Raw genomic sequence first — 27,983 nt, forward strand, 5'->3', positions numbered from 1 at the left:
CAGGGAGGGAATGGGTTCAAAACTAAAATTAGTAAGTAAAAAAAAGAGCGTTTGTGATAACCTAAGTGTTACATCCTGGGTGAGCCTGACAGATTCCTGCTCGGCGAGGACAATTAGGAATTTTTAGGGCAGGATTCCTTGGCTGTGTGAAGCAGGGGCCCAGCACTGTACCAGGCAAAGGTTTCCACCAAACCATTCTTGCATAACCTCCGGTGATAACACTAGTGCATTCTTCAAACCAACCATCCTAGACGCCCTACATCACTTCCTCACGCATGAGTCCACGCACATGCAGTACACGGTCTCATACAGATTTAGGAAACCGTTGTAAAAAGGTTTCAGGAAGTTCAGAGCGGTCCATGCTTTTTGGATTTTTCTGTATGTTTTTGTGCAGTGCGTTGTGATGGTCCGGTCTTGAAAGGCCTTGTGTTGGAGGACTGCTCTTGAGGTAGGTCACCTGGGGTTAAGACTGAGGAAGTTCTCAAGGTGCTTAATTTGTTAATCCTTCCTCTCTTTTGCTGTCAGTACTGCTGTCCATGGTCATCTTTCTTATTGTGCTGCTTTTGTTGTCTATATACATATACTGTAAGCAACTATATATAAGAAAGTGTGAATCTTAAACAATGAAATGCATTAAATTAGTATCCATCTGGTTCGTATTATATGGCACATTTAAATTATTTTTGAAAAATGTATAAAAACATTTGTGATGTGTTTTTGATCCTGAAATAAAATGATGGTAAATTGAATGGGCGCAAATGGTTTTAAATTTAATGTTATTTTAAAGGTTTTATATTGTAAAATGTATTGCTTTTAATCAAATAGAATTAATAAAAAAAAAATGATTAGTTTACATGGTATGGACTAAATTAATTCATAAAGAAGTTCTTCATAGCCATAAGCTGAAAAATTTTGGATACTGTTACGATACGCTTACACCTTGAGAACTTGCACCAGCTTGTGCTTTGCATCTGAACAGTTCATGTTGTTGGCCTTTCAGTCTCTTGTCTACATCGTATCTCTCTGCATTTAGGATTCTCTCTAATTGTTTGTGATATTTTTTTATTTTTTTTATTTTTTTATTTTTTTATTTATTTTTCATTGCACAGACATCTGGCCATCTCTCTCTCTTTATTTGCTGATGCCACTGTAAGATTATTTTTTGTAATGCACAGTCTGTGAAATCATGCATACCATTGCCATGCCATCAGTTATATATTCAGGAAATGAAACTTTATCAAATGTGATAGCAGCACTTCTTTGATCTTAGCTTTGTCCTGATGGCTGATGATATTATCAGGGGAATGAGATCTGTGATGTCATAAGAGTGCTTGGGTTTGCCTCTCGCATTGCCTGCATACTTTTTGGCACATGGTAGTGTGTATATATTAGATGGATAGATGGATAGATGGATAGATAGATAGATGGATAGATAGATATTTCTCCTCATTTAAATGGCTCAATGTCCTTATCTGCATGCAGCTTCTTGTTCATATGGTTCATAGCTTAAAAGCTATGTCAACAGTTTAGGCACACCTTGAAAAGTTGATCATGGCAGGGTTGTTCATCAGGAATTTGGCACGTTGTTAGTGAAGATTACACATGATCGCGTGTATTGCATGTCATTAATAACATAGTTTCAATCCTTGTGGTTAGGTTCCAAAACATTCTGCTACACGGCAGCCATAGAACTGCACACAACACATTCAGGGGCCGTATTCACAAAACATCTTAAGGCCAAAAGTAGCTACTAACTTGCTGATTTAGGAGAACTCGTAGTTGTAAGATAAAATGTTTTGTGAATACGGCCCCTGATGAAATATTAATTAACCATTAACTGCATTGTGGCTTTGGATCATACTGCATGGCTTAGGGATTAAATTGTTCTTCAGATATTTATAAATCTATAAATGTATAACATTTTCTAAACTGTCTCTAAGCTATTAAGGGTTTTGAAGAAGCTTGAATGTTTCTCTCTTTTGCTTTTTGTTGCAGAAGTAGACACTTTATTGACAGACTGGCCTTCTGGGCTATATTTGTGCAGCAATAAAACTACCCAAGCCCTCTGATAGTGCTGTGTTATTAACATCAGCAAATGTGCTGCAGTGTTGCTCTCCCGTAGAGACAGTATTTGGAGAATGGTGTCAGATGGTGCTTAGATAACTGGACTTTGATTCCTCACCATTAAAAAAAAATGATTTGCATGATGTGAAGTAGGCTAAAAGATGAAGTCTGCCATTTCGAAAATATACATGAACTCTAAATCTTGTTTTCTGTGTTTATGAATACACTATTGCTAAATTGTGTGTGTGTGTGTGTGTGTGTGTGTTCTGCACAAATAATTCATAACTCATTACACTAATTTCACCTCATGACCAGTTTCCAGTTACTTGGTAAAAGTGCACTGCACTGATGCATCTTTCATTTGAATGCTATTTCTTTGGACTGCTCACAAGTTCAGTAACATTCAAACTAATTGGTTGCTCAACCATTTCATTGGTTGTCAAAGTTTCTTTCTTAGATCACATCTGTAAATCAATTTTAATTGGGCCCGTCAGTTCCCTGCTCTTTTGAGCTCTTTAATCACAGGTGATAAAGGGCTGGTTGAGCTGTATAAATTTCCTTCTCATGAAAATGACTCATTATTATCCAGTATTCTTTTTAAAAACCAGAGGCATGCTTTGTTTAATCCATATGTAAATCAAGTTTGCCTTGGAGTAATTTTGGACATTTCATTCATCACATACACATACACCCTGCAATGTTTATTTGATTCATCAATGATTCATTGATGGATTCATGCTGAGATTTATAATAACAAGCGACAGATTTGAAATCTGGTCTGAATGACATCAGAAAATTGTGGGAAATTTTGATTCACCATTTGTCTATGATGAGAATCCATGTGTTCCTCACTTGTTTCTCGCTGTGGTGAGTATTGTAGCACCCAGAGGAAAGCAGCGTCACCTCTTGGGATTTGAGAACTGGCTCTAATTAAAGCGATTTATGATGTCATACAGTTTCTGTTCAAAAGGTGCCAGTCAGAAAAAATGATAAAAGCATTTTGCATACACCTGTATCATTCTTTTGTTTCTGAAAATATCAAGAACAGAGACGTGTTGAAGATATTCATCACTTTCATTTGGAAATTGTTTCCGACACCTGACTTCTGGATTAATAATGTTCTCTTACGTTTCCACAATTTAGTTCTTCTAAGTACTCTATATCCTCTTAAGTCACATTTTCATTGGAATTGCCATTGTGTTTAGCAACTTTCATATCTCTGTGAGCTTCTTTTAATCTGACTAGGATTGATAGCACATAACCGTGTCTTGTACATCCAGCGTCCTCCATAGTAACGGGTCCAGAGGGGCCTGTGGATGAGTCTGTCTCCCCATGATCAGAACTCCCTGTGGGCAGACCGTATCACAAACAGATCTTGCATCATTATCAGTCCTTCTGGTGCTCTTCCATCTGTGCCCACACACATTTCACAAGCGCTTTTCAAGCTGAAACAAAGCACAAAGGAACATGGACCTTTATGACATTGACATTAACTTTTGCATGAAATTTCGATTGATCCCTCATCATTATAAACAGAGACACTCATGCAGGATCATAGAGCAAAATGGGCTCTGATGTTGTCCGCAAAGTTCTCCATAATGTAATAAGCAAACACTCTCTAAAACGATTGCGCCGGCAGGTGTGTAATAGAAGTAGTTGTTGTAATGGCTGTTCGTAGCATCGTCTCCTGAAAAGCATACATAGACTGACAATTGAGTGGGTGCCTAAAAGCTGAGCGAGCAGACGAAGCATTTAGACGAAACAATGGAAGAGGAGACCTGCGGGACAACAGCCTGCCTCGTTTTCCAAACAAACTCCTTCGCTCTTGTTTTTCCCTCATTATGTTAGTTGACATAAAACAGGCCAGCACAGGTGTGTTTGATGGTCTGTTGAGGGTCATATCAGGAAAGAGAGGCTTTTTGTTGGCTGTGTGCGCAGAGTCAATATCATATGGAATGGGTTGCTTTGAATCAAAATGGAATTTTTTTTTTTATCAGGTCACGGCTGTAATCTAATAGCTCATATTATATTAAAGCACATATGATTTGGTATTTACCAGTGTGTTTGTTTTCAATTGCAGTTCACTGGAAGAGAAATAAATTATTGAGATAGATCTTGTTATAATCCAAACTGTTTGTTTTAGTCTTGTATGTTTAAATCTAAAGACAAATTCTGTTTTTTTTTTGTTTTTTTTTATTAAATACACTGCCGTTTAAAGATTTCTTTATTGTTTTTGAAAGAAGTCTTTTATGCTAAAAAATACAACAAAAACAGCAGTATAGTGAAATAAATTACAATTTAAAATAACAGTTTTCCAGCATCATTACTCCAGACTTCAGTCACATGATTTTTCAGAAATCGTTCTAATATGCTGGTGCTCAAAAACTTATTTTTCTTACTTCAAGTTCAAAAGAACAGCATTTATTTGAAACAGAATAGAAATAGATCTCCTTAAATCTGTGATTTGCTGCAAATTACATTGTACTGGAAGTCTTATAAGAGAATCTACTGTAACTGTTCCAGTAATCTGTCTACTTAAAGAGACAGATTTTGACTAACATCCATTTGGATGGAGTGAAGTTTTCAGTTTCAGCATCCGTCCAATTTGACAACATTTCTTTCCTAACGTCGATCACAGGCATCAATCACACAACAAAATGGGTGTGGAATAATTGCTTCAGCTCCTTCAGAACTTTGTGCAGTGTCAGTGCATCATAATCCATTCCTGCTCAATCTGAACTAACAAAAAGGCTGTACATGTGTGATAGAGTTGTACTGGTCTAATAAACCAATGCTGACTTTATTGATACAATCTCTTGCTTTATTTCCTGAAATATATTTTTTGAATGAGTGGTCAAGCACAGGCCAGTTTGATGCGTTAACAAGTGTGTTGTGGGGAAAAGGTAGATCATTAATTGGTAGGTCTGACTCTTTTCCCTTCACCTATGGCAACTTCTCCTTGGGGACACACAGACAAACTCAGTGACACACAAGCACTACACCCATGATCCCAGGAGGCCAATTACCCAATGAAGGTAATGCGTGGCAAGTCAGAGCAAGGCTGTGGTTGTGTATTCGTTTATGTCTCCCCCTCAAACCTCAATCCCCTGGTGAATTTCCACAGGTAAAGAAGCTTCTCAAGATGCAGGAAGGGAACTTTTCACTTAAATTGTACTGTAGATATCTGACAATGCTGCTTGAAACGATTATGACATTGAGACATTATGGTGTGTTTTCGTTGCAGGTTTGCATGAAGTTCTGTGCATCAAATGCAAGAAAACATAATTTAGTGAACAAGAGCCTTTGCATGACCCATGGATGAAGCTTTCCTGCTAAGACAACACACAACTCTGTAATTTCACAGGAGTCGGCCTGACCAAAATACAAAAGCAAAGCAAATAGAGCGAGAGACTCCGAGAGACTCCAAAAGAGATATTTTTTTATATATCAGTATTATAATAGGCTACCTTGTTTTATTTTTGCTTTTAATATTAATTAAGAGGGGACAGGAAGTAAAATGAGAAGAATAAGCAGTATAGACAAATGACGTGAGCCAGACTCAGTCACATCACAGCATGAGCACCATGGGTTAATGTATCCCAACACGCATACGTTCCTTTGCATAAAGGAATTTATATGTTGCTTATGAAAATTCTAAAGGTCATGTAATGACTGATATTTTGCTGATAATTTTTTTATTTTTCAAAAATACATTTTGAGGTGCTTTAGGTCCGATCTGTAAACATTAAAATAATCAAGGCTTCAAAAGTATAGTCATACAGTCAAGAAGACATTAACATTATGCATTTTAACATGATTTAAGTGTGAAAAATTAGGCCTAATTTACTTTTTCTGTGTATGGTTATATTCAATTTTGCCAGCTTGCCATGACATTCGCACAGTAATCCCTAAAATGACTGTAAAAATGGCGCACACAAAAAACTTTTTTGCAAGTCAAAATTATTTTTTGTGTTAATCAACATTATGCCACAAATGTTATCCATTGAGTTTAACTTGTACCAGTGTTAGTTTTGTGTAATTTTTGTACTATTATAGTATTAATTAATATTTTGAATGAGCTTTTATTGTTATATTTCTCATTTTTAGTTTTGGTTATATTTTGTTATTTTTTTTTCAAAATTATTAGGGTTTTGCTTTATTTTTATTTCAGTTTTAGTAATTTTAGTACTTTAACTTAAATGTAGTTGCTATGTTTTTTTTTTTTCATGTAATATTTATATTTTATATTATTTCAGCTTTATTTTTATTTAAATTAACGGAAAGTTTATGTTTATATATATATATATATATAATTTAAGCTTTATTTTTATTTAAATTAACGGAAAGTTTGTTTCCGTTTGTATAATATATATATATAAATTGTACGATAAACACTATATTAATATAATATATAGTAAATTGTACGATAAACACAATGCACAATATACACAATATAGACGCACATTTAGTGTGACCGAGTTGCTTGTACTGAACCTGGAAGGTTCCTGGGAAATATTTCAGGCATTTTGTTGAAGTCATGAAGCAATGCGTTGAAGCTATGTAGCCTACTATTAGTGTGACAGAAAAAAAATGGATTGACATCTAAACAAGAGTGTTGCCCCATAAATGTGTGCTGCCACTGTTATATTTGCTATACTTTATGTTGTGAGACATTCAGGTTATATAAAGCGAACAAGTGAAACTAGTACATGGGCCTTGTGGAGTCATTAGTTTGTCTCCAGCGAGGAGTGACTCATCCCTTGTGTTGGTTCTGGGTCCTAAATGCAAACCAGTATGAAAAACAGCATGTCACTATACATTTACATTGCTTATGTTCATCTGCTGTCTATCCGGCACAGAACATGTGTAAGTAAATAAGTGTGTTCTTCTGCTAATACATTCATTTTGCTATTTGTCATTCCCATGTTTAAGGAAAATGATTGACGTGCAGTAGATCCGAGTACGAAATTGAACACAGATGAGCCGTGATTGCTCTCTTCTTGTGGAAGGGCCGTGGCTGCTGTCTATGGCATGGTTCTTCTGGAAAGGGAGCTGATGTCTGTCCCCTCCGCTAGCCTTGCGTGACAGCCATGGCTGATATCTATCTACCCAAATGAGTTTTGGTTGTGCCTGGCCGGTTCATTCTCAAAGCTCATTTGGAATGCAAATGAAAGAATGCTAAACAAAGCAAACCTTTTAGACAGGCCAATTTCCTTCCAGTCAAACAGGAGGGCCTCTTTCGCTGGACAACCGGGGGAGAGAAGCACGAAGCAGTCGGCCGCTTAATGGATATGGCCCTTTGTCCCCATTTACCTTAGTACAGCACTTCTCTGCTCCGCTGACCAAGAAATACTGTATCAGAGGGCACATCGTATGGGAGTCAATGACTAACTAAGTTACTTTTTCTCTTTGAAATGAATTACAGATAACAGTACCTTGCATTTGTAGTTGCATCTTAAGTAATTAATATTTTGCATGTAGCATGGCATGTTTAGTTTTGTTTATTCTCTTTTTAATTTACAGTAAGGTCTAAAAGTCTGAGATTGAAAATGCTTCTGTTTTTCCATTTAAAAAAAAAAAAACTGAATACAATTTTTCATTACAAATCATATTAGCAATTCAGCATAGCAATTTGAGTGAAAAGTTTTCATTTAAAAACATATTTGTATTTTGCTTTAATAACAGCAGCACTCAGGCTGCATGAACTCTTGAGAAGGATCTGTAGATGAGTCACTTGATCAGAAACGCATGCAGATTGCAGAATCTTAAATATGTCATAAAATTAACCACATTGTGTTATTAAAAGTAAAAGTTTTATGTTTTTAGTTCAGATTGGTCTGAAAAGATTAATGTGCCCTTGATGTCAAAGGTGAGACAGGTCAACATAGCCCACACCTTGAAGTATCGGGTTATCATGGGAAAAACCTCAGTCTTTTGTTCTGACATGATGCTCACACACAATCAGTGATGGCTGAGGAGTCACTTGCCCATTAAACCCCCTTAACAACATCATTAAAATGTGCTCCTTTGTGCCCCTGACAGTTCCTATGGCGGTAATGCTCTCGTTATCCTTATATGATTACCTGAAATACTTCTCCAAGTAATGTAACTATTATATTATTTAATGAAATTATATTATATATTAATGTTAAGCATTGCATTGGCTTTTATTCAAGAGAAAAATGTTATCATTAAAGGATTCAATATCACAGAATTGATGTATGTGTGTATATATATTATATTATATTATATTATATAGTAAAAAAAAAAATTCTGTGTGTGTATTTACTAATAATTACTTTATACAACTGATCAACTCTTTGACTTCCCTCCCAAAAAAAGAAATCCTGAGAAAATGCTAAATAACTATGAATTCTCACAACAATAGGGTCAATATCTGCCCATTGTGACATCTTCTTCTGACTTTCGTTGACATTTGTCAGACGTAGGATTAGTATCAAGTCAGTCTGCATTGTTTAAATGAATCCAGCTATTACGTTGAGCCCCAGTGTGTTGTGGGGCCCACCAGCCTACAGGAGACGAGGATTAGACGGATGCCTCAAGGCCTGATGACACAGTGTCACAAACCTGAGTTTACCCGTGTCCCCTCGGCTCATAATATCTAACTCCCTTTTAGTCTGTTTTATAGGACTGAGGTTAGAGTTCGATGGGTGTGGGAATATGAACAGGGCAAAGGCCAGTTGCTACTTGGTTTTACCCTTTATGGTTGTAGAGGCTGTGTCTCCTTGCATGTCTGTATCAGAGGATGAGGAAGAAATTCTTAGTCTGTTTTAGAATATACATGAATGGACTATTTCTGTTGAAATAGGAAAAGAAGGTGCAATCACTCAAAAAGAGATGACATCATAAACGTACACAAAGCAGGTTGGGCGGGGGCAGGTGGTTGGAGAGGGCCCTCCGGGGCGGGACTGACCTATCATGGAGTTTGGGACACACCTGCAAGCGCTACAGGCTAAGGAGATTGGCTGCGGCATGAAAATTGCACCTGTGGGGGTGGAGGGGGCCTGTTACATGTAAAGCAAGCTCTTTACAAATTCTGTCTCTCTTCTCAAAGAGGTTAAACAGGTAGCATCACCTCGAGCTCCCGGCGACGAGCGTCTTCGTTGAGACAAAGACTTACCTGCTTTGCTACTCTGTTAGTTTCAACGCCCAGCGTCATGTTGGGAATCTGGTTTCCCGCCTCAAGATGGTCTCCTTCCTGGCTTTCGGGTTGCAAAAATCTTAAAGGGCGTCGTTCAGCCGAAGAGAGAAGAGAAGGACATGCTGGTGAAGCGGCGTAACTGACGCAGTGTGGTGTCTCTCGTATTTAGTGGATCGTGTCCCGAGGACGCAAGGGTAACTTTTTTAAAACTCTAACTTTTTATTTCTGTCTTTTTGTATTGCGTGGATTGCTTGAGTTTATGTTTGCTCTCGTTGTCCCCACCCTTAGTTTTGTTCCTGTTTGGTAGCAAACCATGTCATTGGTAGCTATATTTACAATTTGTACAGTACAAAGTAAAGAACTCAAGTGAGACTGAACAGGAAGGGGGATGTTTATTTAGTTGGTTGAGGGTGCTCATAATCTGTATCAAATTCCAATCCATTTAAACAGAAAGAAAAAAGGAGCACAATAGACACAAACCGTCATTCCTTGACTGGATAAACCAGTTTGGGCAGGTAGAGGCAAACCGCCAGACTTGTCAAAGGGGATAAAGAGGGGGCTTAGGAGCCCTCTCTGCTTTTGCTAAAAAAATACAGCTTTAGAAGGACGCTCTGTAATACATAATCACTGATAAAAAAGGCCTACAGAAAAGCATTGTTGATTGTATTATTTCTCATTATTAAAAATATTTTTTAATTTTTTTTTTATTTATTTTTTTTATTTTTTTTAAGCTTTTGATGGAGATAAACTAACAAAAATAGCAGCATTTAGTTTGTATTTTTCATCAATTTAAGTGTTGTAAAGATGAATTGTATTTGCTCTTCCAATTGCTTGTAGTAAGACATGTCTTTGCATGTCTTTTTGGCATGATTTCAGAGGAAGCGGGACGATGATTGCTGTTTTGTCAGCTTCTGGTGCGAAAAGCAAACAAGTGCCTATTAGCTTATACGCACTAAGCTGTCGTCTGCTCTTTTATCCTTCTTTCTTGATAGTCACGATCGCTGCTTTAGATTAATAATAACTCCTGTATTGACTTGACACAGTCTTGATATTGTTTCTAAAGGCAGGCTTATGTTGTCCAGTCATTTCATTATTGCTGATAAATATATTTTAAAAGAGCTTGTCTGCGGTGGAAAGAAAATGTCGGCTAGGCAGCACAATGGATGCACAGTGAGGTGGAGGGTTTTGATTGGTGGTTGGAAGAAAATGAGTCTGTTTCATTCCCTCAGCTGAATGAGTCATTTGTCACAGTTCTATAACCTAGCCAGAGCATTATGAGAGTTAAGCTCTACCTGGGACAATGTGCAAAGGTAACAGATCTCCATGTTTGGAGGCCGATGAAGCCTTTATCACAGAGCCGTTAGTGCTGGAAGCGGGCAGCGTTTCTTGCTGTAGTGTTTGTTCCTCCGTGTGAGGGAAGAAAATGGCGTATTAATTACCGCGCGCGGGTGAGAGGTCACGGAAGTGCGGCACATTGAACTTGTGTACTTAAGAGCAGCAATCTGCCACAGTGCACATTCAGTATTTTGATGGGAGGCCATCTATTAGCAGGTGCGCATCTTTTTTTAGACATTTTTTAGGAGGTTGTTAGCATGTTTAACATAATTATGCTGAAAAATGAAACAGGGTTCTCTGGAAATTCTGGATGACAGGGGAAATTACCACCTATTCCACATATGCAAATGACCCTCATCCACTTCCTATTCCCATTCAAACTTAAGAAAAACATTTTGAGCAAGGAAACATACCTTATAAAGCAGAAAAGGAATAAATCTACTACATATTTCTCTCGTTACACGCACATAGTAGGAGACAACACGTCCATTTAAACCTGAAGAGCAATTAGAGTCGTCAGAGCGAGGCCCGCCTTTAAGTAAGGTTTAGGGTTTCCTCGTCTTTGTTCTTCACAAACTATTGATTAAGGCCAAGCCTAGTTTACCCCTCAGGTTGTCCATTTCAGTATGGAGTCACATTCCAACCAGTAGGGCAGGGTTACCTGATCACACCTCACTCTCAACCCAGAGACCAGTGCAGACAGCCAGGAAAAGTTAAACCTGCACCTGACGGCAGTTGAAATGTGAGGGAAAGATAGAGAAAAACAGAACAGGGGACACTTATTCTACCAGAAGGACAGTGACGATAGACGAGAACCCTCAAGTATGTGCTTAAAACGTTTTCTGCTTCTGACTTATTCTCTTTTCCCTCTCTCTCTTCTTCTCTTCCTCTTTCTTTCTTTCTTTCTCAGAAGGCCTGCTGCACTGGTTTATAATGCTGATGATTAACCAAATAGAGGCTGCGGTCTGGGAGAGCAGGTTTGCTTGGGCTTTTCATTGCATGGGTCCTGACTGAGCAAGAGGAAGCTGAAACCTTTTCAGGCACCTGCTGGAAATTTGAGATTTTTTTGTCTTTCTTTTCCCCCCTTACTTGCTTTTTTTTGTTACTTTACCAGGGTCCCTTTCACGACGGTAAGGTTACAGCCACTCTCTCTACCCTTAAGTTTGCACTCGCTCTCTTTCTATCTTTCCCTCCCATTCTCTTTTTTTCTGCTCCCCCTCTTTGCTCTGTTCATTTCTCATTTTCTCACGAGATCTACAAATGTAGTTCTTTGTCACAATTTTTCAACAGTTTTTTTGCTTTGTGGTAATTGTTTTGAATAATTAGCATGATTTTGTGTTTGTTCTTCTCCTTTAACGGTTATAATTAAGTATTTGAAAACTACAGCTACGACTTTGCAGTCATAAAAAAGTACTTTTTAGGTACTAAACACCATTTGTGACAGAAAACATGTGACTATCAGTATGCTAAAGATGGTGTTTCTCACTTTGTGTGCTACAAACGTTACTCAGTAAACAGGAAGTGTCTAGATCAACCTTCTCAATGCCGAATTTGGTCGCAGGTCAGTCCGGAACAACATTCCAGCTTGCTGTTATCACTACACATTAGCAATAGTCAACCATTCCCACACTCGCTGTAATTCTGTTTCTCTTAATAAGACAACTGGGGTTTTAGGTTTGTATGGACTGTGAGGATGAGCGAATCTTTCGACGCCACCCAGTCAGGCTTTTGTTGCTTTCAGCGCAAAGGGGTTAGGTTTGGGTGGGGGGTGGGGGGATCCGTTGAGCAGAAATGCATATTTTTTCCCCCTCTGCATTATATTGTTAAAGCGAACAGCCCTCCCAGCCTGGCCATGATGTCAAATCAGACCAGTCAGAACAGGTTTGGGCAATTATTAACTGTCTTAGTGGCCCACTCTGCACTTCAGCTGCAGTTTTTTAGATGAACAAAGCCATGCGCCATACTAGCTCTACCTGTTTTTGAGCAGGTTATTTTGCTGGCATACCCCTTTGTCTGAGACAGTTGACTGAGTCAGAGCTGTTATCAAGCCCTGTTGATACTACATGTAGTTTCTGTGGTTGACTCCCCAACTTATGTCATTACAATCCGATTGTAAACAACACAAAGAATTGGTTGCTTATAATACTGTTAACATTATGTTCTGGAGTGTTTCTGATGATAGCATTTGATATATTTCACCGGACTGAGATGTTTGTCACTTGTTAAGATTGATTTGGGTAGTCTTCTCCATCTTACGAGGCAGCATTGGATTTCATTACTTTTTCTAATACTGCCTGGTAATGATGATGATGGCTGTCCACGAACTTCAGATACAGAAATATTTCTATCAGCGCCCTGGAAATATTAGCACTCATCGCTGGCGCTTAGCAGCCATCTTACCGGACAGTGCTGGACTGTGTATCTGTTTTCTAACACTGTCTGGTAACGATGTTTGTTGGGTGACCTCATTACTTCAAGGGGAAGTGCTTGTGTTAGTTCACATCCTGTCATTCAATTGAGAATAATGATATTAGTCTACATGCAACTTACTATACATGTGCTTGTATGTGACATGATGAAGCTACAGAGGGAAAGGCTGTATTATCTTTATGTTAGCAATTCTTATCACAATGTTTGACAGCACTTGTTTTGTCTTTATTTCCACTGTTGGGATGAGAGAGCCACATGAGGGCATTTATTTGTTTGACAGTTTGCTTAATGCGTATAGGCCATGTTTCCACAGAAACCATAACGAAACTATCTGCACTTCCTGGTGTGGTCTTAACTACACTGTCCTAGAAAATGCCTTTTAGACTAAGTTTATTTAATAGTGTGAAAAAAATTAGCACATTGTTTAGTACCCAAAGCTATATATTCTATTACAATTACAAATTTAGAAGCAACGCTCAAAGTTAAAGTATCAGCAGTTAGAAAGTTCAAAATGTTGCATAAAGAGATGACCCTTTGCATGAAAATTCTTTAGAAATGATCTTAATAAATGACTTGAGGGGCTTTGTTTCTTCTTTTTTCTTTTTTTTACGTTGTCCCATTTTGTGTTTCAGACGTCTGAACCGCACCCAGCCTTAGTTAAAGAATACCAGTCGGTTAAACCAGACCTGCTGAAAGTTTCATAGTCCCCTCCCCCCCTCTTATGTTGAGTGTGGCTTTTGTGATAGCAGGCGAGCCGTGATTGGTCCAGCTCGTTTAACCTGCGTGGCACATCCTGCAACTGACACATGAGCTAAGCGTACCCCTCCCGATAAAAATAGACATAATGACATCCTCAACTCCTCCTCTTCCTATTCCCCCTCTCTTTCTTTTATCCCTGACTATATATTTTCCCACCGAAAATCATCTTGGCAAATGTCCATGTTAAACATGTCATTCAGCGGTAGAGTATCTTTATGAGTATCTTTGAGTAATTTAATTTACATTACATGGAAATTGCCTGTACACGTAAATCCTAAACCATAATGACCTTTGCCACTTGTTTAGGGTGCAGAAAGTCCTGTTTCCTTCATTATGTCATTAATGATGGTTGGGAAGAAGAATTGGTTGTATAGTTGCTTAAGTACTGAATGTTTGTTTAAGGTGGGTGAATTGACGCGCAAATACTGAACCACACCTATATTTGCTTGTATGGGGTACTTTTGTATTCTTCACTTATGTATGTATGTCTAAAATGAACTCGTTTGTCAATCACCATCCCCCTTTTATGTGTTTTTACTGCCCGTATTTACATAAATACGTCATCTACAGTCCCTTAGGGCTTTTGAAATGCACGCAGGTTGGCTGTATGTTTGTTCCGAGCAAAATTGTTTTATGGCATAAGCGAAACCGAGTGCTTTTCTGTACGTTACATATTCTATTTTTATGTAAGTTAACATAATTTCCTCATTATCAGGTGTCACAGAGCCAGGCATGTTGATAGGCGTCTTACCAGACATGGTTAGATCTAATAATTTGTGTCTAATACTGTCTGGTAATGCCGTCCATCACACGCTAATGTCATCTTTTCCCTCTTGAAAGAATAACTTCAGTGTGCTTGAAAGAAGGATGTGGAAAATCTATCATTTTCCTATCTACATATGCAAATTAAGATACTGTCATGGTAACTTTTATCAAGACGCATGCAGAGTTTCATCGTTATGATGCAAACCAGAGCTATAACTCCCAACAGTCTTCACATTTGTTATTAATGGGCCATATTTTTTATATGTATGCTATATATGTAATTTTATAAGAAACTGTGAATCCTACACTGGAAGATTGGTATTTTGCAATTCTCTTCCATGTGTTATGAGTCAAAGTTTCTGCAATAAACCCTGCAAGTAAAGTAATTTGGCATTGGCAGGAAAGATATCTGGGACATGCACTTATGTATATTTTATGTTTTTGCTCAGTGTATATAGATGTTTCATGCGATTACATCATAATTCTTCTGATACATACTGTAAACTGAAACTGTAGATGGAGGCTAGTATCCACATTAAATCAGAGTGTATACGAGGCTAAGAAAAAAAAAAAACTAGATCAGAAATGTAAATTATAAAAGGATTTTTGTCACTTGCTGCTGATTACCCAACACAACGATCCTCCAATATCACCATGGTAACTAAATTCCACATGGAAAAAAGCTCACAGTGTTCACTAATGGTATGTTGTCTAGTTTCTTTCCAACTAACCGTGCTGATTTGCAAATATGTGGATTGGAGCAACAAAAGTGAAAACTGCATCAATTAAAGTGTGTTGAAAGGTACAGAAATAATGAAAACAGTTCAGACTTCAATTGAGTGTGTCTGAGACATTTCTTTTGATTCTATCAGGTCAGTCAGGCATGTATTCAGCGGTCAGGTAAGGTGTATGTAAATCTGAGTCTGGCTCTGCTGCTGGCTTGGTCATTGTGTTCATGTGACTCCTCAGTGGGTCGACCGGAATGCCTGGCCTCAGAGCAAAGCAAGATCCAGTTACATGTGAACAGAGCTCCTTTTTAACTACCTCAATTTGCCCTGTTCTGCCAGGACCTCATTGTGTTGCTGTGGAAAGCACACTGCCAGTGAGGCCCCTGTCGTACTGAGGTGCAAGGACACCATGACAATGATATGTAAAAGAGCTTTTTACCTTCATGCACCTATGTACTCAAACGCAAACTACTGTGAATGAACATATGAATGATTCCTTGAAGTTCAAATGTAAACTGACACAATGGCTCAATAAAGTTCAAATACAAAACCAACACAATGGTCTTTTATTTGCTATTTCTGTTATCTCTGAAATATTAGTCTGTCACGGACGGTTTTGTCTGCTGCTATAATGCAGCATTTGGCACCCAACTCTTTTATGAAATAAATGGTTATCCTTTGTCAGTTGTTAGTCTAAAGGCCCATTCACACTAAGGACGAAAAGAATAGCAGAGTCCACACCACAATTATAATAACGTCACAGAGAAACGATACTTTCAGAATTTCTTTTTTCCAGCTGGTGAATAATAAAAACATTGACAGCCAATCAGAATCCATCCTGCTTTAAAAAACGTAGACATTTAAAGCATCAGATGACAAAACTGCAGCTTTGGTGTGGACACTAATGTTGCCTTAAATATATTTTGTGATCAGTTAGAGTAGTAATACGGCAACTAAAAATAACCCTGTTCAGGATTATGATTTATGTTTTTCAAAGAAGTCTTTTATGCTTGTCAAGGCTGCAATTATTTGATCAAAAATATATTACAATTGTGAAATCTTGTGAAATATTACAATAAAAAACTATATATATGAATATACTTTTAAATGTAATTTATTCCTGTGATGGCAAAGCTGATTTTTCAGCAGCCATTACACTAGTGTCACATTACCCTTCAGCAATTATTATAATAAGCTGATTTGGTGTTTAAGAAACCTTTCTTATTATGATCAATTTTGAAAGCAGTTGTTAATGCAAATTTCCAGAGTAATTACATTTTTGTGAAGTCACGTGGGTTTAGGGAGAGATCCTTTTGAGTGCGATCCAGAATTATAATTTATAGTTAATGGACGATATACATCCAGGATCTGAAACGTTGTCAAGTGCTTTCAATAAGATACATTTTTTAAAAGTAGCAAAGGTGTTTCCCCGGTGTTTCCCTATAAAGTAAGTTACAACTACAACTTACTTATATAGTATCAGCATTTTAACATTTAACCAACAATTACTTGGATAATCAAGGAAAGAAATCTGACAAATTCATGTTTGTTTGAACATTATTATAAAAGTGGATACAATGTAAAACAACAAAGTGTCTATGAACATTAAAGTGAGTTAAAGTGAAAACAGAAAGAGATCCTGTCATCGCGTGACATCACAAGAGAATTCCACATTGCCGGAAACACTGGAGAATTCCAGCACTGGTCTGTGCATGCTCAGATGTAGCCAAACTAGATTCCAACCAACAGAGGGTGAGATTAACCTAGGATTGCCAATGAAGTGGAACGGGCTGTCAAGATGAACACGTGTTTAAACGGCTGTGACATACAGTATGTTTAGGAAAAGTAGTAGTCACACTGATAGGGAACTCCCCGATTCGTTTGCAAAGGGTTTTTAACACAACTCTAACCACCCGTTCTCAGTTATTTAGATCATTCTGAGAAACTTGAGAGTTTGTTATACATCTAGCTGCTGGAGAGAGACTGTTCTGTGCTTCGTAAGATTAAACTTTGGGCCTCTTGCAATCCTTATTTCATTAATGCTCCTCCTTGTACAACAACGTCACCCCTCATTTGCTCCACTAATACAGCAGTTTGTCAGGTTCTGGTGACTGAGAAACAATGAATGATGGCATAGCATGATGACAATAAGATGACATCAGTCTTTCACCAACTGTGAACAGCATGAAAATGCATTGTTTTTCCTGTGCACTCCTCCACACTCCATTGTGTCTCAAAGTTATGCTGAGTTTGTGGTGAGGTGAGTTTCTTCAAAAACGACATGCATATAAATTCTTCAGTAGGCTACTTCCTGGTTTGTGGCAAAGATGAGGAATAGGACAGTCCACAAAAACAGATATACAGTCTCTCTCTCTCTCTCTCTCTCTCTCTCTCTCTCTCTCTCTCGCTCTCTCACACACATAGTCATAAGCAGATGGTGAACCAGGGGAGTTACATGGCTGTAAAACAAACCTGTTTTCTTTGTCCACCTACACAGCGCTCTGTACACAACGTCTATCAGATTGCAGCCTACTGGCAAGGTGTGGCTGAAACCAGCAATGTATTTACATACTGTACATGACTACAAGCCACATCTGACGACATGAAGCCACTGCATTAAGAGCTTGTAGCTTCGAGTAAAAGACACAATCCAACACAAATCCATGTGATGCAAAATGTAATGTTTTGCTCTTTACACAATCATTTTGTTTCCATAATATTACAAATTAGAAAATTAATATTTTTATTCATTGACCCTCATAATATAGGCTACCCTATTTTTTCCACAGAGAAACATGGGTCGCATTTTCTTCAGAAAGTTTAAACATTGATTTATAACCTTTTTGTGCCTGGGATGAGTACTTATTCTGCTAAAAAATTAAATAAAGTTGTCATTATGTACATTACACACACACACACATTCATACATATGTGTGGTTTAGGATCAGTTCCTTCCCTCCATGAATTCTTAATCACACTGGATTAACTCTACTCAATGAGCAAGACCAGAAACTATTGGGATTGTGTGGAAGCTGGTTTAAGCTAAATGAGTGTCAGGAGTGGGATTACAGTTAACTGCCACTGGTGTCTGGGTGTGTCTTACAGAGTCAGTTGTTATGAAGAGCAGTAATTTTTACACTTTCTAGGAGACACCCTGAAATGTAGTATATGTGGGAACTGACTAGCACCTCCGCATCTAAAACATGAAAAACTATGTATCTGCATTCACATGATTAAAATACATAAATGGAGGTTCAAATCTCTTAGTCCACACTGAAAATGAGGGATTCAAAGTCTAATTTAAACCTGGAAATAAACGGACAGTTTTAGAATTTTGAAACATTTTAAACAAAGTAACTTTACAATGTAAAATTACAAAGAAAATGTCCATGTCACTGAAGTAAATTAAGATTATCACATATTATGTAGTTATGTAACAATGTAACAAAAACTACAAAAAAGTTAAAGAGAAGCATTACAGTACTTGACTGTGCAAATACAGATCAAATATGTGTTGTCTAATGCAACACAATATGGTTACACACAATTAGAATTTGAATAAGAAGGTCTGTTTAGCGTCTATCTTTCTTATTAAGGTAACTGCATAGAGACAGGTGTGTTTGGGCTTGATATTTATTGAGGTTTTGTTCTTTGTTTGACCTTTGTGTTATGTTCATGACAACACAATAATGAAAAAAAAAAAACATACAGAGACAGATAGGCCTCAATAAGCTGAGCAGTTAAAACCATTGTCTAAGATCTTTTTATGGGACATTCATTTGAAATCAACATTAGCTCCAATTTCCATGTTTTACACCTAATTGAACACAATAGCTTAAAAGAGATCAAATAAACAGCATCAGTGCACACCATTCATTGTGGTTGAAAATGGGCTCTCACATTACTGTAATGTCAAAACAGTAATCTTTAAGACGATTAATAATGAATGGTGTTAGGTAGGAAACACTGAGAATCATTTCCTGGAGTGATTCTTTTGTTATGAGATTCTAGCCTCCAGTAGTAGCTGTTGCTAAGACACCCATTTCCTAGGTAACAAGCAGTTGTTTACATTGGCCTGGCTAGTTTGAGTTAGCATGCTCCAAAAGTCTCTTAAGTACATGGACTGAATAAACAATGTTTGACTGCCATATCATTCAATCACAACCAGTTTAGATGTTCCAAATGGATACAGCAACTTTTTAAAAGAGGAACGGAACAATAAACATTTAGTAATCTCCAAAATCACAGTAAGTTGAATAAAAATTGTATTTACTAAATAAGTAGCTGCTAAGCTAATCCACCATTGCTAAAAAGCAGTATTTAAACATTTTTCCTTGGTTATATGTAAGTTAATGTGCTTTCTCCATTTTTTAATTGTATGTGTTACAAAATCATAAAAATCTATTTATTGTTTTGCCAAAATAAGTGTTACCGCTGAAATCATTCTTTGGTACAGCAGTTTCAAGGTTATTTTCTCAAGCAATTCCAGTGACCAATAAATACCAAGTTGAAATGTAGCCAAGCATATCTGATGTTGCTGTTTTCTGGATCACTGGCTCTACAGAGGTCAGTCGGGCACTGCTGGGCAAATCCCTTTTCTTCTCCATGGATCTGGGCTGGTAGGGGGGGAGTGACCATGATGTCATCTGAGAGCCGGGTTGAGCCCCGTCAGCACAGAGAAGAGCCAGGTGCTGGACAGAGACAGGACACACAGCATGTCCGTGGATACACACAGCAGACGATGAGCGGCCTGTGCCAATCAGACGAGGAGGAGAAGGGCAGCCCACTGAACGCTGGGGCAGAGGTTGTGGTGCTACAACATGTGAATGGAGCTGAAATGCAAAAGGAGAAGAGCAAGGAGATAAGGAGACGGGCCGCTCAGATGCACAGAGTAAAACATCTGGATGCAGTCCCACCAGGTGTGTGAGATTATTAGTGTTTTTTTTATGTGGAAAGACACTCATAGATTCTGTTCTGCAGTTTGTTTATTACTTTACTTTCATTACTTATTTCAGATGTCACAGCAATATTAAATTCATTCATTCAATGAGCAAATGTTGTCTGGTAATAAGGGGATACAGTGAGTAGTATCTGGCTGATCATAACATGGCTGCTCCCATGAGGCGACAAACTCCACATAAAAGAAAAATGCTTTTAGGTTACTGATATGACTGGAATCTTAAATAAATACATTATAAGTATTATTCAATTATTTTTTATCTATTACTTGTTTAATAAGGAAAAGATACCTCCTATAAAACACTTTATCACAACTGTAACTTGGAATGCAGTCTTATAATTAATATTTGCCGTAATTATAATTTGAATAAGTATAAAAACTATTTATTATTAATAATAATAATATATCTTAAAATAAATATTATAAAAATTAATTTCAATGCTTTTGAAATATCGAATGCTTGAGATCAGTGGAAAAGTAATAATACTTCTATTTAATAATTTACATAAAAACAAATGTAACTAATTTGAATATACTGTAGTATTATTGTTAGTATTGATGCATTTTGAAACATATCCAGTTAAAAATGCCATTTAGTGATATGACTGAAGTCAAAACATTTCTTTATATCTACAACTTGTTAATAAGTAAAACATTATACCTAACGCAGTATTTATGGTCTTATATTTAATATTTACCATTATTTTAATTATGATATAATAATTATAATTGTTGTTACCATTGTCATTAGCATTATTATTATACCAATAAATCATTAAACTGAAAAAAGTAATAATGGTTCAGAATAAAAACCTTTTAACCAGGTTGTTTTGGATGGGATATTTTTGATAGATCCATTCATGAATAAACAGTATTTTGTTTTTTAACAGTGATTTTTTTCCCTTTAACAGTATTTAATATACTGGTAGTATTGATAGGTTCTAAAACAAAAATATAAAAAGGCCACAGTTACTTGTAGAATGACTCAGTTAATCAGCGTACTGTAAAATGGCTCAGTGCCAGCAAACAAACTAGACAACATGATACAGGGTTAAGTCTAGTCAGACGTGCACTCGCGGGTCAGGAAAAGGAGGTGAGATTAATTTAACACTTTGTTGGATCAGGTGTCTCCCACTAGTCCAACTCTGATCCGCCCCCAACTGACGCACATTATGACACTCACCATTCTTACAAGGGTCATTGCCAATTTTCCAACCATCTTTTCATTGTATGTCTCGATAAATAATGTAAAATATAGAAAGTGAAGTTCACTTAGTTTGTATTTCTTTGTGTATGTAAAGGTTCAGTGAGCAACTCATTTGTTGAGAGGGACAGAGACAAGCGGCCTGAAGATCCACGGGGCCCCGGACCCTTCTTCTTCTTTGGGGGGAGCAATGGGGCCTCCATGTGAGTATATACTGTAAAAACCCTTTGACCAGGGTGTTTTGGATGGAATATTTTTGAAAGATCCATTCACGAATAAAACAATTTTAAGTGATTTTTTTCCCTGTTGTTTTATAGTGTGTGATTTGTCATGTGTTATACATGATTTGCAGAAATAAGTTCACTTTGACTAAATGAAGTGGACTGCAGTATTTTGGTGTTTTTCTTGGTCTTTCTTTGGCCTTTAGTTTGGAGTGGGTCCTTGAGAGGCCTACAACCATATAATCAATATATAGACATACCAGTGGCTTATGATAAGTAAAGAAATAGACAGATTTTCCCCTTCTTGAGAAGCCATTTTTTAAATCCTTTCAAACATGAAATCTTGGTTTGATCTGATATTTAGAGTTGTTTCATATTGTGAGGGTCGAGGCTGGCAGCGCATATTTGACAAAACCAGGATGGACTACAAGCTCAAGTGGTGTGAAACTAAATCACCTGCTACCTACAACGGCTTCAAAGCAGGTGATCTACGTTTCATTATGTCAAGATCACAGCAATCATAAACAAAACATTCTACACTTTGTCTGTTTTTTTCCTTACAGGTGGCCAATTGCTTTACCAGATACCCAATAATAAGGTCTTGACCACTAAGATTGGCCTTCTGAACAGCCTACGGGAGTATGACAGAGTCAGCAGCAAGGTTAATTATGGATGTGGAAACAGGTTAAAAATGAATATACTTTTTGATAATACCAGTTACACAAATCTTTGATAGCATTTTCAGAATATCAGTCATGTTTACCACTGAAATATTCTTCTTTTATCTAACTGCCGCATTTACATATACAATATTTTTACATGTTGCAGGAGGATGAAGCTTGAGGACTTCTTTCCTGTCACTTTCCGTATGGATATGAAGGATGAGAGAGAAGCTTACTTTAAAGGCACGACTACGTGTTATAGAGATACAGACAGAAACAGTAGATAAAGATATACTGTTGAAACCATATCTTCAGTACTTCATCATCAGTGAGAGTCTAATGAATGTAAAATTGATGTGGCCTTTAGGAATATGCAATGATAAATCCAGCATGTGGATCTGCAAGCCGACAGGCCTTAATCAGGGCCGTGGTATTTTTCTACTGCGGATGCCAGAAGACATCACAGCATTCAGAGAACGACTGCAGAACACAATAGAGAAGAACAGGAAGTCGCCTTTCAATTCGCCACAAGCTCTGATTGTCCAACGGTAAGTATAGCTGACAATTTTAAAAGATCACATGTTTTAATTATATGTAATCATGCTGTGAATCATGGCCTTAGTGTCCTATAATCCTGCTAAAATTCATGGACAACGCCACAGGCATCAATCAAAAACAGCTTGATGTCTACATGCTAATTTTTTCAGTCAGAAATCAGGCAACATTACAAAATACAGTAGTTGTGCCACAGAGTAAGCTAACATGCATCTTGTACTCTGCAGGGAGGCTGTGATCAGGGCTAGTTTCTGTTATGCTAGCTCGGCGAAACTGCAAAGACTATTCTTTTATTATTGAGGTTGTTAGAACTGTAGCTATATATATGCTTCATTAGCGACTGTTTCTATGGACCACTATACATGAGCAGTCCGCCATATTGGAACGCTCACCGCGACTTTCTACCCGGTTCTGTTCACGTCCTCAGACTCGAATTTTTGTGTTTCTATCAACACTATCAATGCCGAAATGAAACTGCAGCAGTCAGGTGGTAAAAGTAAGAGCTCTGTAAGTTGTTTACAACGCTCATTATTATTGTAATGTCATGTGCTTGGAGACATGAGGTTATTTGACACAGTCTCTCGTGATGTTTTGCAGACTCTGCTGTGCGCGTTCATGTGTTTTGAAGGAGGCGTGGCTTTGGAGACACTCTGAAGGGAGGGTGGGATCTCATGCTTTTAAAGCTAGCTTGCTATTGCTAGCCTCTCCAAAATTGCCTTCCCTACCTTTAAATCTCGGCTGAGGCTTCGTAATGCTGTGGCATCTTGGAAAACTCAATGATTTTTACTGTGAGTAACGACACGTTGACCGTTCCAAGATGGCGGACACATCGACGTGTGTGGAGCAGTCGAACGTGGCATATACGTATACATACCTACCATGGTTAGAACAGCATGGCAAGCAATTTGCCACTGTAGTAAAGGATGCACAAAATTAACAATAATTAGTAAATAAATAAATATTAAATCTTTGAATACATACTAATTAAATGTATATTTATTAAATGTATATTTATTAAATTATTAATAAATACCTGATACATATTCATGTTAAAATGAGTATACTGGAATGCATTTTTAAAAAGCGTAACCTTAATCAATACAAATTAATTTTTCTATGTTCTTCTGATTATTTTAAGGTACATCGAGAACCCTTTGCTACTAAAAGGCCGGAAATTTGATGTGCGGTCATACTTTCTAATTGCTTGCACCTCACCATATATGGTGTTTTTTCGCCATGGTTATGTCCGATTGACATGTAACCTTTACGACCCCAACTCTGACAATATCACGGCCCACCTGACCAATCAAGTAAGGCAATGTGTTTATTTAAAAGACTAATTAAAGTTAATATCTATATGCTTGTTTTTAGGCTTTAAGATACTACAATTTGTCCTTTGTTGCAGTACATGCAGAAGAAAAACCCTCTCTACAGCCTGCTAAAAGAGGAGACCGTTTGGTCCATGGAGCGCTTCAATACATACATTAATGAGACATACATGCTGTCAAAGGGTCTGCCCAAAGATTGGGCTCTGGGTCCTTTCGCAGTGAGTTTGATATTTTTTCACACATCAAAGAGGCAATATCCTTAAAATATTTCTATAGATTTATATAATAATAAGTGATAATCAAAAAGATCAAGTGAAAATATCTGTTAACCTGATTTAGTAGGAAGATCTACATGTAGGCTATCTTTCAAAGTACTGACTGCATGTAGATGTATTCAAACTACTTGAAAGGATGCAGACATCCTGTTGTCATGGTAACAATGGTTTTGGGAGTAGATGAAATATTAAAAGGGAAGCTCATCAAATTTACTGAGAAAGATGAAACTGAATAGGAAAATAAAGATGTGGTAAATTAAAGGCAGTGTTTTATCTCGGAGCTCAAAACAAAATTTTATTTTTGACAGGCGAATATGAACTCTATACAGAGGAACAACATTTCATTTGAGATTTCAGTAACTAAATTAAATGTTTTGTCATTCTGCAGAAAAGGATGCAAACTGTCATCATGCAGTGCTTTCAAGCTGTCAAAGCCAAGCTGGACCGCAAACTTGGTTACTTTGACCTAATTGGCTGTGACTTCATGATTGATGAGGATTTCAAGGTGAGACACAAAAGAGTGTTTATAGGGACTTCAAGAATGGAAATGTGTGTGTGTTGGAAGCCTGACAGGCTTAACGGAGTCAGACACAGGAGATTAGTTTTAGAATTATCCACCGAATGTGCTAAGACGCATTACAAACATAAAGTCTTTATTTATCTCTTCTGTAATCTAATCCTCTTTAGTTTCTTCAGGACAATTATGATACAGTTTTTAATGCTGGCATGATTCTCTGGAAACATGATGTTCAGCGGCCAGTTTTGTCCCCCTATGGAGCATCCTAAATTCAATCCCTGCCAAGCAGTTGCCAGGCAACCCGTGTACTGTCAGCGTAAACATGCGTTCCCAGGCCAGGCACATTCTGATCTCCAGGTTACCAGATCATGGATTCACACATAACAACCAACAACATTTATATCGGAAGATATTACACAGCATACTTATAAAATAAGACTATAACAGTACCTTAAAAGCCTTGCATTGAAATATTTACACTGAACATTTCTTCCTCAGTGAGATGTGTATGTGTTTCACACTCAGTGTCAGTGGTTAATCTTGTCATACTCTTTCCTCTGCACTGATCACAAGAAAAAAAAAAGTTTGTTGTTGTCATATTTGTGGTTTAGCCGAAATATGCATTTACATATTTTACTGTAAAATGAGTATAGCAATTTGAGTAGGGTAAGACTGCCATCTACTGTTAAAAGTGTGTCTCAGAAAGTAAACTAATGTGTTGCAGGGTTTTTGTTGGTACTCATAAGGACAAAGGGTGACATGTAAACGAAGGTTCCATTTTCTTTTCTTTTTTTACTAGATGTAATTTCTCTTTATTTTATTGCATTGGATCAATGCATAGTTATTTAGATCATTTACAGAATGACCTATTTTCATGGCATTATATATTATATATTGTGGCAAACAGTACTAGTTAAAAATTTGGAAACAGTTCTATTTTTAATGTTTTTGAAAGAAGTCTCTTATCAAGCCTGCATTTATTTGACCAAAAATACAGAAAAAACTGTAATATTGTGAAACATTATTACAATTTAAATGAATGGTTTTCTGTTTTATATACTTTCAAATATAATTTATTTCTGTGATGCAAAGCTGAATTTTCAGCATCATTACTCCAGTCTACACTGTCAACAACAAAATGTTTTCATTACAGAAATATGGTCACCTTAAGAAAAGAGCTTGTTTGTACAGTAACTTTGTAACCTGAGAAGTCTTGATTGTGATGTGGTGGATGTTTTGGGCAGGTCTGGTTGCTCGAGATGAACTGTAACCCTGCCCTGCATACTAACTGTGAAGTACTGAAAGATGTGATACCGCGGACAGTCACTGAGACACTTGGTGAGCTATTTGTTTCACTAAATAATAACTCAGAATGCATTAAATATATATTAATCCAAACATTCATATTCAGACAATTATGTGCAAACAAATGTGTTTTAAAATACAATGCATCAACTGTGTGAAATTTCATGCCATTCTTAATGAGATAAAAAAAAACATTGTTCTAGTTTGTTAGAATAATGTGTGAAAAAGCTGTGAAAATATTTCGCTTGTGATGATACATGATTAAAAAAATGTGTGACAACATGTGTTGTAGATGTGATATCCTTTCATTTCAGACCTTTCTTTGGAAATCTTTAATAAGTCTTGCTGTGGACTGAAATTGCTTCCACTAAACAGTCGAAGAGAGTTTAAATTGCTGTATGGTGGTGAGACTGCAGCCATAACCAAACAGAGGCAAAACAAAACCACCGGGCCCTTCTTGACCCTCCACCCGAAGAGCTGCTCCACCCACGATAACACAGATAAAACTGTTGCCTTAGAAACACAAACAAGGAAATCAACTAATAGGTACAGCAAGTGTTCTGAAACTCAAGCCAAATTTCCTTTACCATCCACCGCCGTCCACTCTTCCACTGTTTTGTCCAATACCAGCCCACCTTCACCGCAGCCTGTGGAGTTACCAATGAAACAACATTCAACGGTAGCAGCTATATCACGGGTTGCAACATCCAAAGCTCAAGAAACAAACCAGCCTCGACCATACCAGTCCAGACCTGTCCGTGCACGTGTGGAGTTGCATCTCAGCAAGTGCACCTGGCATCAACCTGCAGTGATATCCAACCTTAACGTGCCTCCACAACCGGTGAGAAGTGCTGTCATGTCATTGTCTACACCAGCCCTGAGCAAAGGCTCAAACCCCACACAAAGACTTGGAACTCAAGGCTGGCAGACAGCCAAAGTTATGCATATGAGTTACAACCTAAAGATGTCCAAGATTCAAATGGCTGAGCCATACTCCCTCCACACTGTGGGGACAGAAAAGAAAGAGCCCAAAAAAAAGAAAAAAGGAAGATGACACTGCAATTTTACATCAAAAGAGCTATTATAAGGGCTTCTTCTCAAAATAATCAGAATTTGCTTCTGCTCATGACTAATGTTGTTCCTCATCGCCAGAAGCATCATGCTCATTTAAACTGATGCTCCTGCTGATTATTATTTACGTCACCCATTTATATATCATACATCATCTATCCTCCCTCATACCCCTCAAAACTCTTGACTTTGCTCTGTGGAAAGCAAAATGAGTTAAACTTATTAAAATGCCAAAGCTGCTCTTTTCCAAACAATAAAAATGCATGGTAAATACTGAGTCTGACTAAAGTCTGTGCAACTACTTTATTTATTATATATACCCTACCTTTTAAAAGTTTGGGGTTGGTAAAATTGTATAAATACTTCAGTCACTTATGCTCAAGGCTGCACTTATTTGGTAAAAATACTATTACATTTTAAAATAAATGTTTCTATTTAGAAAATGTAATTTATTCCTAAGAGGACAAAGCTGAGTTTTCCATTACTCCAGTCTTCAGTCTAATGTGCTCAAGAAACATTTTGTATTATTATCACTGTTGAAAACAGTTGTGTTGCTTAATATTTTTGTGGAAACTGTGATAATTTTTTTTAGGATTCTTTGATGAATAAAAGTTCAAAAGAACATTGACATATTTAAAAAAA

The 27,983-nt window shown here is 37.3% G+C and overlaps 1 protein-coding gene across 1 annotated transcript; it reads left to right on the forward strand.

Annotated features, from left to right (window-relative positions):
• The first annotated feature begins 18,869 nt into the window (after positions 1-18,869).
• Positions 18,870-27,976, forward strand: ttll10 (tubulin tyrosine ligase-like family, member 10). The gene is made up of 11 exons (XM_084099096.1): positions 18,870-20,162; positions 21,505-21,610; positions 21,993-22,111; positions 22,192-22,312; positions 22,457-22,533; positions 22,658-22,838; positions 23,984-24,155; positions 24,251-24,391; positions 24,837-24,953; positions 26,210-26,303; positions 26,585-27,976. The coding sequence occupies exons 1-11, from the start codon at positions 19,775-19,777 to the stop codon at positions 27,322-27,324; spliced, it is 2,256 nt and encodes a 751-aa protein (XP_083955222.1). The 5' UTR covers positions 18,870-19,774; the 3' UTR covers positions 27,325-27,976.
• The last annotated feature ends 7 nt before the right edge of the window (positions 27,977-27,983 follow it).

Source organism: Abramis brama, assembly GCF_963993115.1.
Source record: "Abramis brama genome assembly, chromosome: 22".
Classification (NCBI taxonomy): Eukaryota; Metazoa; Chordata; class Actinopteri; order Cypriniformes; family Leuciscidae; genus Abramis; species Abramis brama.